The sequence below is a fragment of the Lissotriton helveticus genome, chromosome 10 (assembly GCF_964261635.1).
Source record: "Lissotriton helveticus chromosome 10, aLisHel1.1, whole genome shotgun sequence".
Lineage (NCBI taxonomy): Eukaryota > Metazoa > Chordata > Amphibia > Caudata > Salamandridae > Lissotriton > Lissotriton helveticus.
The window spans coordinates 644066534-644080633 of NC_136071.1; the positions used below are offsets into that span (position 1 = coordinate 644066534).

The 14100-nt window shown below is 39.9% G+C and overlaps 1 protein-coding gene across 1 annotated transcript in view; it reads right to left on the minus strand.

Moving 5' to 3' along the window:
- The window catches only part of XYLT1 (xylosyltransferase 1), a 700441-nt gene that overhangs the window by 67489 nt on the left and 618852 nt on the right, over positions 1-14100 (minus strand). The window contains exon 9 of the mRNA XM_078663177.1: positions 7971-8166. Within this exon, the coding sequence (XP_078519303.1) occupies positions 7971-8166 (196 nt within the window). The remainder of the gene's footprint in view (positions 1-7970; positions 8167-14100) is intronic.

The following is a 14100-nucleotide window of genomic DNA, read 5'->3' on the forward strand; positions in this document are numbered from 1 at the left end:
CTGTTTCACTAAAGGAATACTATGATCCTTACAAAGTCTTTAATCATATTTGTTTAATTAGTTTCCACTTAAATATCATGCAATAATGTCATCACTTAAATTTTCTCATTTTTCTACAACAGACCTTTCCTTCTGTGCCACATCTGTTTCCTCTAATCTCTTGAAATGTCAAATCCATGTACATGAGACTTATGTTTTCAAATTGGTTGTTTAGCTCTCTTAACTCTTCCAAGTTTCATTGGGCCAGATGTACCAAAACACTGGCTGCAAAAAGTGATCCCAAATTGCACACCAACGTTTTGCAACCAGTTTTTAATCTTATTAACTATTAGGTTGCACCGAAAAGCCATACTACTAAGGCAGGTCATTCTGTGACCCCCTTGGAATGATGATTTCGTGAACGAACACAGGTCGCTTCACAAAGTCAGATTCCATTTGCAAAAAGTTGGTGTGCGATTTGCAACACCTTTTCGCAAATGGAATGTTGGTACATCAGGCACTACGTTTCCTGTCTGTCAAATAATCTAGTAGAGGAGACAGGGATCCCTTTGGCTACTGTCCATCCACAGAGGCTACCAATGGCTTTCTTAAAGAGGAAAATGTTCGAAAGTAACATCTTCCCATTTGCAACTCAATTACCACCTCTTTTGATGTGTTGAAAAGTGATCAATTACATACCAAGCTGAATCATAATTAGGAAGGGGCGCTCCTTTCACGCATCTTTCTAAATGCTATTTGGTATGGGTCGGTAAACCCATTTTGAAAGCTTGAAATGCTTTTCTGACGAGCAAAGTGAATGTAACACACATCAGAAAGCCATTTTTTGACTTCAAACCCAGTGATTTTGCAAACCACAGAGCTTGCAAATGCTATATGACTGTATATCTGGCCCTTAATACCTCAGACAATCTGCCGAGGCGTTCACTACAAACCTCGTCAAACAATATCTTATGTATCCCTTGCACAGCGTATTCTTTTGTACAGAGTTGATCAAAGTCATTTTAAAATTCAATCTTGCCCTTTAGCAGCTCATTTGGTGACTGATTAATATATAGCACTTAATAGCATATTGCAAAATACAGATCATGATAGAAAGCTATCAGCAGATGTATTATTGAAAAAGGTCAATACATGTATTTATCCAGAGTTTTCAGGCCTTCCCAATCATCTATTAATGTGAAGGAGCTTATATTTTCTTTGATCCTGGCATCTTTTCATCCCTTAGAGATTTCACATCATATCCATTGGGTTGTTTTTCATCAAATACAGGCTAAATATTGTAAAGGATCGTGCCATAGCATCCTACATTCCCCCCTTTCTGCGTTAAATGCACCTGCAACTCTGCTAAATTTCTGTAATGGCCTTTAACTCTCAGCTGCATCCTTTTTTTTGTTTGTTTTAGTTTTATGTAGCACAAACTCGACCAGAAGGTATCAGAGCGCTTTACATGAGCACCAGTTGCACCACATTCATTTTGTTAGGCGCAGGGAGATTAAGGGCCATATGTATCAAGCAAATTCGCATTCGCAAAGGCTGAAATCCGCAGAATTTCGGCCTTTGCGAATGCGAATTTGCTACATGGTATGTATTAAGCAAAATCTGGTGCAAAATAAGGAATCACAAAATTTGCGATTCCTTATTTTGCAATTGCATTTAAGGAATCGCAAATTTTGCAATTCCTTAAATGCAATGTACGAAGCAAAACAAAAAATGCAAAATGTCGCAAATTACCACCAACTTCTAGTTGGTGGTAAGTTGTGAATTCCTTGAAAAATACTCATTTTTGCATTTTTTTAAAGTGCCATGTGACGCACATACATGCCCTTGGGGCATGTATGTGTGCCACATGTGCACCCATGCATATTTCAGGGGTGCAACAGGGTGTCCTTTGGACACCCCTGCACCCTTGAAATTATTCTCAATTTTCGATAAACAAATTAAGAATCGCAAATTGAGAATAATTTCCCATTCATTCCTATGGGCCTCCTGGCCCATAGAAATGAATGGGAAAGTATTCCTTAATTGTGATTCGCAATTTGCTAACCGCAATTAAGGAATTTTAGGAAATCGCAAAAAAATTTGATTTTTTACATACATACCCATTTGCGATTCTCAAACAGCGATTTCTTAAAAATCGCTATTTGAGAATAGCAAATGGGTATCTTGATACATATGGCCCTAAGTGATTTTCCCAGGATCACAGGAGGTTGAGAGTCGTTGCCGAGACTCGAACCCGGTTCCCCAGTTTTGAGGTCAACCGCTCTAGTTGTTAGGTCACATGCTCTACCAAAATTCACAAATAACATGATATTCTTTAGATTTAAAAGAGAAAGGCTAATTTGAGTTCTCATGAGGACTAAGGACCCCTTTCACACAGCCAGTGCCATTTAGGGTAGCATACTCTAGCTCTTCTTTTTCTCCCCATTGTACAGCATGCTATCAGACCACTTCTGCAGCAGCATGCATATCAGAGGTTTCAGGAGAGATACAATTAAAACGCAGAGAAGCTTGTGCCAAGTATTTTATAAAATAGTGCAGATGAAAAAGCTGCAGATTGCTTCTTCAGCACTACAAAACGAACGAGAGACACACGGTCTGAACCCAGAGACCTAGGAGCCAATTCTGACCCGCCACACTGCCAGGTGGGTACACAATTTCAGGCAATGTGACTCCAACCACCCTATCCTTTGATCCTGACTGCACTGATGAGCCCTAATCTATTTAGAATTCATCCGACAATGGCACTTCCTCCTCCATTGCCTGAAGTCTGGTAAACAGAAAATATTTAATCTTTTTTCAGGTTTGACAAGCGACACACAAATAATTTTCAGGTCAAAACAGTGATGCGTGAATTATAATTACTTTTGCTTCAACGCTCAACTCAAATTAGGTCATTAGAAATCCACAATGCAGACTAATTGCCTGCAGCACATTTGGATTTTATTGCTTTCAGCAATAAATAGGAGCTGCCGACAATAATATCCTTGGACCTGGAGTTCCAGTCCCACCCACAACTAAAGCCTGTGAAGAGTTCAGCGGAAATTAACCTTCCCTTGTTCTGCTTTAATTTCAGGTTCGTGAGGAGATAATGGAAGGTCACGTTTAATGGAGCTAATGATGACAGTGACAAAGGGATGCATTACTAGTAAAAGTGGTACATATGATGGGAAAGGAACTGACAGTGTCAATCTCAGTATACATTAAAACTCTAATATAAAAGATGTGGCGTCCAATTTCCGTGAAAGCGCTGGAAAACGCAACCGTTTTAATGTTAGCTTTTCCACATCACAAAAAAAAATGTCTGTGTTTTCTATTCTGCACTTTGGATACGCAAAGAATAAAGAGAACGGAAGAATAAAACGCCATGGTTGATGTAGTTTGAATTCTCAAAGGCGGAAAAACAAATCATATCATCCCATTCTTAAAAGACCACAACTGGCTTCCTCATTCAGTCAGTCAACTTCAAAATAACTTCTAACTACCACAATGATCTACATCTTCCACACAGCAATTTGAAAGACAAGCTTTGCCCCATGCCATGAAAGAGAAGAGAGGCTGGGTGCATCCCGCATTTTTAACATTGCGGCGGGCGGTGCTGAAAGCACCGCCCGTCGCAATGCTAAAATGCATGTTGTGCGTTTCAAAGAACAACATGACAGGCACCGCACGGTGCCTGCCTTGTTGTACTTTGAAACGCAGGGGGGGTACCATAGGTACCCCCCATGTGCCCCATCCACCCCCCTTCACCCTGGGGACCCGCAACGGGTCCCCAAAGCAAAGACCGTATGCCGCCGTGTAAAGGCATAGCACCGCAGGCATCGTAATATGGTTGGCGGTGTCTCGCAAGACACTAACACCATATGTACGCACTTTTTCCACCGGTCGCAAAGGCGACCGGCGGAAAAGCGGCGGACGACCTTCCCGTCCGCCGCGGACCCCCCAGCCATCCTAATGTGGCGGGGTGTCTTTTAAATGAGCATACTTTATCTCTTCCAGCCTGGCGGGGGCAATCCGCCCACCATCCTAAGGGGCCCCTAAATCCATGTCATATGTAGCACTCTATTTTCCTTGTTGTTAGATTATTATTGCAGTTATAAAGATATTAATTTGAATTTAAAAGTTTCCAACATTATACAACATTGGCTCTTGACTTTGAATAGATATATAACAAAGTGTCAGCCCTAGAAGCACACAACCCTGTCTGTCCCATATTATCAACAAATTAAGCAGTAATGATCACTTTATGGTTCAGAGCTCTGCTGTCAGCAACAAATAGGTACATTTACCCCGCAGTCTTTCTTCCCGCAGGGAATCAAAACGCGGTCGTTACAACCACCATGTTGTGATTCCGCATACCATTGGATGTTGGAATAATATCATTTACTATTCAACTCCAGTCTGTGCGGACACTAGGGAAGGTGTAGGATTTTAAATCCAACACCTCCCCCCCTCCGCAAGTCATTTTTCCGACATGCAGAGAAATGGTATGCGGAATCACAACGCGGTCGTTGTAACGAGCGCGTTGTGAATCCCTGTGGGAAGAAAGTTTTGTGGTAAACGTTGTTTACCGTCAGCAACACATGTACGAATGCAGAGTTTTTTTAGGAAGTGTATGCACTATAGATGGCAACAAATGTACAGGCCTTTTCTTTATTGATGCACCACACAGAAGGAGTCCATGATACCTCCCCCCCCCCCGGGGCATACACAGACTCCAGCATTCCCTGCGCTGTGTGGGTGGGCCCCGGTACTGCAGGGGGGCCCAGTCAGCACAGCACTCAGGCCTGAGAGCTCCGGATTAAATCCGGAGCGGGCCCCTCTGTGTACATTGCATGGGGGCCCCTTAAACTTTCGTTACGTCACTGCAACCCCCGGAGCAGCTTCTATACTGTCCTCGATAGGAATACATCTATCCTAATATGTGAATTGGGAAGTTCCTTACAAACATTTGTGAAGACCCACCAATGGATACTAATCAACATTCAAGGCATCACAGGCATGCACACATTCAACTTTGGGCCATGCTGATGTAATATTGCTTATGAGAAAAATTTATGAATATTAAATTTATTCTCATATAACAACCATCTGAGCCTCTCAGTTCGACGTAGGTGCACCCATGTCGTTGAAAATCTGGTCCCCTATATTTGCGTTGAGTCCAGCAGAAAGTTCATCTTTTGTAAACAGACCCTGTTTTACTTTCACATGCACATGAGCTTTCCAATTGAAGGAGAGTCGTGTCGTTGGTTTACGGAATGGAAAGCGCAAGCAAATGAAACCCAAAGATAACACAAAATATCTCCTATGCAATAATTTATCTATGCATGAAATTGCACTTCAGCCTAGAGACACATTGATAAACAGCCAGCACCAAACCCACATTCATCTCTTTAATGGGACATTAATGTCTGGTATTTGCCATGTACACTAACTATCTGAATCATATATGGGTCTTTCCTAATTAAACAACAAAGATGCCCATTAATTTTGTAAGGCACAATGATTAAAAAATAAATTGCTCAAGGAATTTTTTTTTGTTTTCAGTGAAGTTGTGGCTTTCAATTTGCTTATTTGAACTTGCACCTTCCCTTGGATATTACCAGTTTATTTTTATTCTCCATTAGCTGGTGCCTTCTTTATTGGGAAGACTTTTACATAGATACAATAATCAAAAATCACACCTGCATCAGCAGCCATTTCATATCACTGTACTGTAAGCAAAGCAATGATACATGTATAGAATGATATTACTGTTGTTGCAAAAGAAATATGACTCAGAGAAAAGAGATATTGGCCCAAGTATAATAATTAAAACTGCTGACCAAATTACATCTAGGTAGAAAGGGTACATAAAGATTTATTTTTGCTACTTAGGAATTGGATTACAGTGACAGCAGTGTGTGTTGAATTTAATTGTGAACATTGCATTATAAATATTTTCTGATCGAGCTAGATTATTTTGGTGCATGGTAACACACAGCTTACCAGAGCTCTTGATTATATATAATGCTCCACACTATTTTGCATGAGCGCATTGTTTAATATAGTCCATCAGAGTAGTGATCTCACTGGCTGCTCTGTCAGGTTGTGCAGAGACCCGCAGTCTTCTAAAGTGTCCCTTATTTAACCCTCAAGTGTGGTTTAAATTGCCCTACAATCAATAGCTTGGTACAAGGTTTACCGGATCAAACAAAGCTGCATGACTCTTGCACTGTAGCACCACTTTGTACAAAGGGTCTCAGGACTGACTTTGTATAGAGGGTCAACCCCTTAAATGAACAGGTTATTGAAGTGTTAGCACCCTAGACCCTAAGGGCAGCAAGCCCTAGCAGGTCCTTCAGCACACTTTCCTACTCTCAAAGTTGCTATTGGGTGGTCAATAATGCGCCCCTACATGGCATGATGTGTCAGTATAGTGAATATTCCCTTGCCTGATTTCTGGCGTGTAGGCCTCCCAAAAAAAATCAGGGAAACCCCTTTTTAATATTTGCTGGGGTGTCATCAGTCCCTACAGTAGTAACAAAATGTGAACCTTTCCCAGAAGATGATCCTAATTGCATGATTTCAATATTCAAATTATAACAGGCAGCACGGCCTGACTTAGTTGCGCACACTGCACATGGTGTTAAAAACTTGTACACAGTGCTAAAATGAATAATAACGAGATTTACGGTCTCAGTAACGATCCAAGACTGTACCTGTGATAGCTGGTTACCCGAGGCGCATCTACACTGAAATGCATTGGGCGCCAACACTGAATGAGAATTAAGATTGTAAATTTGTATATGTATATTGTTGCTTTTTTGTATTGAGAATTGTGAATCAACGATGTTTTCATGAACAGTTAATTGTTGTGAATTGAGAAATGTAACAACATAATATTGAAATAGAAAGATGAAAAGTACAAATATTGTGTGACATAACACAAATAAATACTGTAATATACTGAAGTATATTGGTTGAAATGTTGGTGTTTTTAACACCATGTGCAGAGTGCGCAACTGAGTCAGGCACTGCTGCCTATTATAATTTGGATTTGTTAGCCACAGAAGTTGACAGCTCTTGCATGTTGCAGCACCCCCTCTAAAATTGGATAACATTTTAACATAATAGGTGTGCACCCCCACATATAATCAAATGATTTCTATATTGACAGATGAAGACGTGTTTATCAGGATAGTGGAGGACAGAGATTCCACCATCTCAATGCTACTCTTGTTGCCATCTCTGTACTTTGAAAGAAACCAATTTCATGATGTTTCCTTCCAATATAGCAAAATATTGGTGTATGGCTGCAATAGGTTTTTACTGCCATAACCAACGTATTTACATTCTTTGTTTTTTAAAAATAAATCGCCAAAGTGAGGGTTTGTTTTTGAAAAAAAAAAACAATGACCCCAACACCCTGAGAGCTTTCTTTCAGGGTATGGGTTTCATTACTGTTTATTTCTTGTTTCTCACCACCAGTTATTTTTTGGCAGTGATGCACATGAAATAAAAGACATTACACCATCAGCCCAAATGGGGTGGGTGGTGTAATGTCCTTCCTCCAACAGCCCCTACTCCGTCAGACCTTCAGAGGAAGTATTCTGTTGACAGAGACAACAGTAGTTCTATTCATGGATTACCTTCAGTCCATTCATTTCTAAATGAAGCTAGCAGGATGAGGGTTTGGAGAGCAGGAGAGCCTGTCATCAAACTCTTAATCGCCCTCTAAGTTTTGTTTGTGCATATCCAGCTCTTTATGCAGTACAGCCGGCATGTACAACTGGTCTATCTGTCTTTTTTTTAGCTTCCTTTTATTCAATGCCATTGTTTAGCAGACGATCCAGATGACTTATCATGTGTAACTAATTAAGAAACAACCTTACCTTTCACTTGCAGACTGATGTACACCATGCATTAAAGATCCTGTATTAGACCATGCATAGCAATGTGGGGATACTTAACAATTTGATATTAAATCTTACCTCTGAAAACTGCAGCCTTCCAAAATCACTTTGTGGACTCGCAATCTTGAACACTTTCTTCGGCATGACCCACGTTTCAAGAGTCTCCAACTTGCTCACAGCTAGGTTGGTGGCATGATGCTTGATTAAAAATCCCTGGAAGTGATCAGCAAGGAAGTAAAGGTGCACTGACACTGGATGTCCCATGGGATAGTACCTGGAAAGCATACAAAGTGCATCATTCAAGTTAGAGTGACCTAGAGAAGAGAATCACTGGCCTTTCATTGAATACATGGATGATAACACCAACTTGTTTTTATACACTTCCTAGCGAACTTCTGAGCACAGTGAATCACCCACTTCAGCATCAACCAATTTATGGTACTCAATTTACCAACCTGTCGGAGGACACACACAGAGTTGATCTTGCCGAGGTTAAGATACATGACTTGCCGACTATCACTTTCAGCAGTGGAAATTATTCAACTTATTGCACCACACCCTCCAGCTTTATTAATGATAATGTGGAAACTAAACTTCAGGACAACAATTTACAACATATAAACTGAAATCTAAACTGCGTCAAGAGTTATATTTTCTGGCTATTAGCAGCAGTACTTTGAGCAGTTTTATTATTTTGATTGATCAGTTTCTTTGCTTCTTTTAAGTTTCATCCAATGAGAAATAGAATTATTTATTACAAAGCAGAGCCAACAGTAGCACTAAGGAGCCAGATGTACAAATACCTGGTAACAAAATACTGGTTGTGTACTGTAATCAGTATCCTTGCGACCAGTAACGAGCGAAACTATGCAATGTACTAATAGGTAAGGTCTCAAAAATCTGGATTGAAGTGGTTCAGAATGTGACCGCTCTCATAAATATTAGATAAGTCACAAATTGTGACTCACTGCGATTGCAGGAAATCTCAGGGATGTTGGTTTGCTGAGGTCTGTAGACCGCCGTGTCTGTAATTATTTTTAATTTGACAAACTTGTTATTAAATTGCAGTCCATTTTCCTTTACCCCTTTGCCGCGGGGCTAATTCCCCCGCGGCGCTGGGGGGAGGGGGGGCTCGCGCAGCGCCACGGTGCTTGTGACGAGCTTGGCTCGTCACGCTGCACGGTGGCGCTGTGCTCATGACGTGCTCATGACGAGCTGAGCTCGTCATGACCACACCTGTTTTTAAGAACGCTCAGCACAGCGGGGGAATTAGCCCCGCGTGTGAGCGCCGCGCGTGTCATTATGAGCTCAGCTCGTCATGAGCACAGCGCAACCGTGCCTCATGACAAGCTGAGCTCGTCATGAGGCACGGAAGGTGTTAATGGAAAGAGACTATGTTTAAAAAGATAAGAAAGGTTTAATTTTTCTCCCAAGGTGAAGCCTTCCCTTTTGTGAATGCATTACAATCTCCCGTGAGGAGTTGGTACAATTTCAATATTATGTGACCAGATTTCGGTTACAAAACATTGATACATAGAAAAGGAATTTGTTATTTGGAATGTATGTCTACAACACATTCCTACTATTGATTAATACCATTCGGAAACACATTTTAGGAGTCGGAAAAACTTTTCAATCTTAAGAAGATAATAACATCTTGAGAAAAGAATATTTCGGTCAGATCAACTCCTCCTCTGAGTGATAAGAGAAATCTAGACCTTCAACTCCTATTTTCAGACACATAGAATTTGTTTTTTAATTGCTATTTGTTTAGACAGAAAATGGTTCTGCAATAACTAATGAAGTAATACAAAGTGAATTATAAATATAACTTTCCAGTAATTGTAGCTATAGCCATTTTTAGAAGACCCCAAAGAAATAGAAATATATATAAAATATAAAACTAAACAGCTGAAAAGGAAATGGTTTTTTAGGTTGTCCAATTTTATTTGACATTTATAAAAAATCTTAGATAGGTAAAATAAAATGTTGTTAATTTACACAATTGACATTGTAAGAGCTCCAGATAAGTTTGATACAGATATTGTAGTCGTAGGTGATCTATGCATCCAACCTCTAGTGCTATATGCAGTGCCTGCTGTTCCACAGAGCCACGTCAACGGTCAAGAAATGAATTCACTAGGGTTCCAGGGCTGTCTTTAAGGTTTGATCAGAATCCTACGGTGACAGCAATCAAGCCAATCACATGCCCTCTCCCATAGCTCACTCGCACAGCCTGGCAAATGTTACATAACCCCATAGGGCTACCTTCTCTGCCTACTCTGGGTACTACTGTGAGCAGGTGCATGTGCTTTAATAAGAACATGCACTGGGCCATCGAAAATATCCTGATTGATGTGAAACATGTCTCCATAAAATCAAACAACACCCCTTCGTGAATTCAATGGCACTTGAGGAGTATCCACACATTCACTTTAATAGGTGGGATGACAACACTACGTACTTCACTGTTGCAGTGTTAAATGTTCCAACTTTGCTGAACTTCTGTACTGTGACAATTTTTCCACAAAAAATGAGAACTCACCAAAAAAATGTTTTTTGTAGGCACTTGTTTCTAGCAAATGTTCTCTTAATGGAGATTTTCTTGCTGTTCGTTCATTGTTTAGCATTGAAACTTCATTAAGTTCAGCACAAAACTGAGAATAAATTAATGAAACTGCTGAGAAAAAAAAAAACCTTTAGAACTGTCTTTCTGTAGTGAATGTCTGGAAGTATGGACTTCATTAATTGCATAACGCAGCAAATATCTTTGTATATTATGTAAAGAATTAAATGTTTGTTGCTTGGCACAGGTTGTCACAAAGGTTTCACAGAACAAAGGCCTTACTTAGAGTTTGGTGGATGGAAAAATCGGTCAAAACATGAGGGGTAACCTGCCATTGGTCATAACCAGGGCACAGGAATTATGCAGCAGGGGAGCCACACATTTTTTGAAAGGTTTGACTAAATTATGTGGCATGGAAGGCAAATTGTGTGGCATATAGCATCACAGTTTTTAATTGTATTACTTCATTATTTGTTTTTATTTTTAGACTTGGTAATACTGGCTGGGCAAAGATTTCACCTCATTAGTATCACAACCAAATACAAACATAAGAAACTGAAAGATGACCAGATCCACTGTGCTCAAACATATTTCGTCGCATTTTAGTAACTTCTGATATGTTTGAGCTAGAAAAAAGAATGGTTATAATGCCCTTGTAACTTGTAACAAAGGCGAATAGGAAACCGGACACGTTTGTGGTGGCCATGTTTGTGATGGAGTATCTTGTACACCAAACTCTAAAAGAGGACAACGATTTTTATGATTTACCCTTTTATGCTGTGTCCTAAGAGCTTTTATGCTGTGTCCCTAGGAGTTAAAATTGCAGTCATTGCAATAATTTTGTCAAATTTTTAGTAACTTCTGATCTGTCTGAGCTAGAAACAAATTTGGTTATAATGCCCTAGTAGCAATGCCAAATAGGAAACCAGCCACATTTGTGACAGACTATCTTGTCCACCAAACTCTAAAGAAGGACAACGATTTTTAGGATTTACCCTTGTATGCTGTGTCATAAGCAGTTAAAATTGCAGCCATTGCTTTACACACGTAGATGCATTGTCCAAAACCTCTGGCACTACATTTCTTAAAAAATATAAATCGAACTGCCTTGCAGTGAGTCAAAGCACACTTTATGGGTTTACTTCTACTTCCCCTTTCTGTGATCTGGATGTGCATGATTAATATGATTATTGAATTGGAACAATGCGTTTACTATTGATCAAACTGTGTGCACATATAAATTAGACCATGCAATCAATAGTAAATCTACGCCCAAGGCATAGGATCTATCACGCTGGAGTGCCTAAAGAATAGCTCCATCTCATGAAGCAAATGAAAATAGCACTGAAATGTTGAAAGCACGTGGAATACAAACAAGCCTGCCACTGATGGACTTTGCAAAGACAAAGCAAACACAGCAGTGAAGCCAATATAAGCAAAGGCTTAACTGCTGTTCTGAATGCGAAGACCTCCTGTTCTTTATTTGTGTTGCAGCAAATATTTATTCATGAAATAGTAAATCATATTTTGGCAGTAGATGGTATGCTCTTTTAATAGGGTCACAAACTTGCATCTACTGGAGGGGAAAATCTTTCTCAAGTCCTTGAATGATGGTTGCGCAGAACAGTAAATTCTCTGTAGCTACAGAGAAGTATATTTGAGGAGTACCAAATTATAGTTATCAATATATCTCTCTAAAAGATTGGAAGAAGGTGTACCACAACATGAAAGATGTCATGATGGATAGCAAAAAGGAAGAATCAGCAGCACAGTGATCTATTGTAAAATCCTCCTTATGTTTTCAGAGTTAAATCAAATTTTGACTTCAGCCTTATAAAACGGGAACATTGTTCCAAATTATAGGCTCACCAATCTTTTACTAGGGGCAACTAAGTTCAAATGAAGAATTGATAGAATTTACAGAGAGAAATAAGATTGGGAACGGACCTGTTGATGTATGTAACTTGGTAACTATCCCCTCAGTACAGGCGCAGTCGCTCCCTGTAGGTGCAGTAGAGCACAGATATAATTAATCACTGACAGGACCATGCATCAGTGTTTGTATGGATCAAACGATGGTAGTGAAGTCCAAGTCTTCACCTACACTCTCTTGAGACGGTGCCACAAAGTGCAGAAGGCTCACAGGAAGTCATTAGGTCTTTATGACCTCCTGTACTCTGGGTCATTTCTTAGATTACACTCAGTGATTTAGCTTTTTTGTCCACAGCTTTTATTTCTCGCTGACATTTTGTGACTTACATGGTCTATTCCTATATGTACGTTATATAATTTAGGTAACCTATTCTGATCAAAGTCTTCTGAATTCACTTATTTGTTTCCCATCATTAATATATTTTTCTCATTTGTAATTTAACACAGCCTAATTCTTCATGAAAACAATGTTCCCCTAATTTCCATGCAAGTTGGAAACTTCTTGAGGAGCATAGAATGAAGAGACAGGGCAATATGGTGGAACTTAAAAAATATTTATTTCTCCCAAATACAGTCAGTGGCACCAAGGTTATTTTTGAACATACATTATTGTTAAGTCCTGAAAAGATTTAAGTACCTGAAACTAATACAATCAACTTTCATCTGAAAAGCATTTGAAGCTTACAAATTGCCAAAAATTATGTTTTACAGTAGAAGGGGACCAGTGCAAATCAATGGTCACTCTTTAATAAGGAAACACGTTAAATGATGAAAACACACTCACCTCATTTTTTTGCCAAAAGTAAGAATATGACAAGCACTGTGTAGAGTGCAATGTTGAAGGAGCTATAGGAAAATTGATTTTTCTTGTGTTTTTGCATTTTTCTGCTGTTATGAACCTATAATGCTGGCAGTTCTGGGACTCTGTTTAATAAGAGTGTGTTTCAGGTTCTTAATCCCACAAAACATGGCTATTGATTGGAAACTCCAATTGGTATTGTTGACACTTATGTAAGTTCATGTACAATGTGTGAAAGACAGAACATGTAGCCTATATGCAAAAAATGTAAAATGGAATTTTACAGAATTTTATATCACAAATAGATAGGGTTAAGGGGATGGGCAAGGGGCTTCCAGGCAACTTAGTAGAATTCCAGGTAAAACCCAAGTTTTAAAGTGTGAGAAACAGCCCAATTTGATACTTTAAGCATAATATTTGATATTAGGTAAGCCCCTGTAATTTAATTTTAGCCACTGGTAATCACTCAGGCCACATTCAGATCCATTGTTATTTTGCACACCATGTCACCTCAGTTTGGAACCAACCATAAGCAAATCAGTCTTTAAGCTGTTCCAGTGGGAACAGTCCAGCTCGAACTGCCAAGCCAGGTCCTCCCTGTACCGAATCACAAGCAACCAAGGACCGGTTTCACCCTTATTATGAGCTCATCAGCCGGGTAAAGTTTGATTCCTGTGATACAGGACCTTATTACGAGTTTGGCAGTCCTTCTGTAGCAACACCACCGCTGCGCTGCCAGAAGGACTGCCAAGCCTGCGGTGCACCTGCCCGCCGGATTCTGAGTTAAATCCATGGCGGGCGGCCAGTGCTGCACCAGTTACACGGTGGCGGATGTGTTAAGCTCCTAGGAGAGCCTTAACAGCAGACCATCACCGTGAGAGTGCCTGTAGCACATTCCTATATGGTGTGAC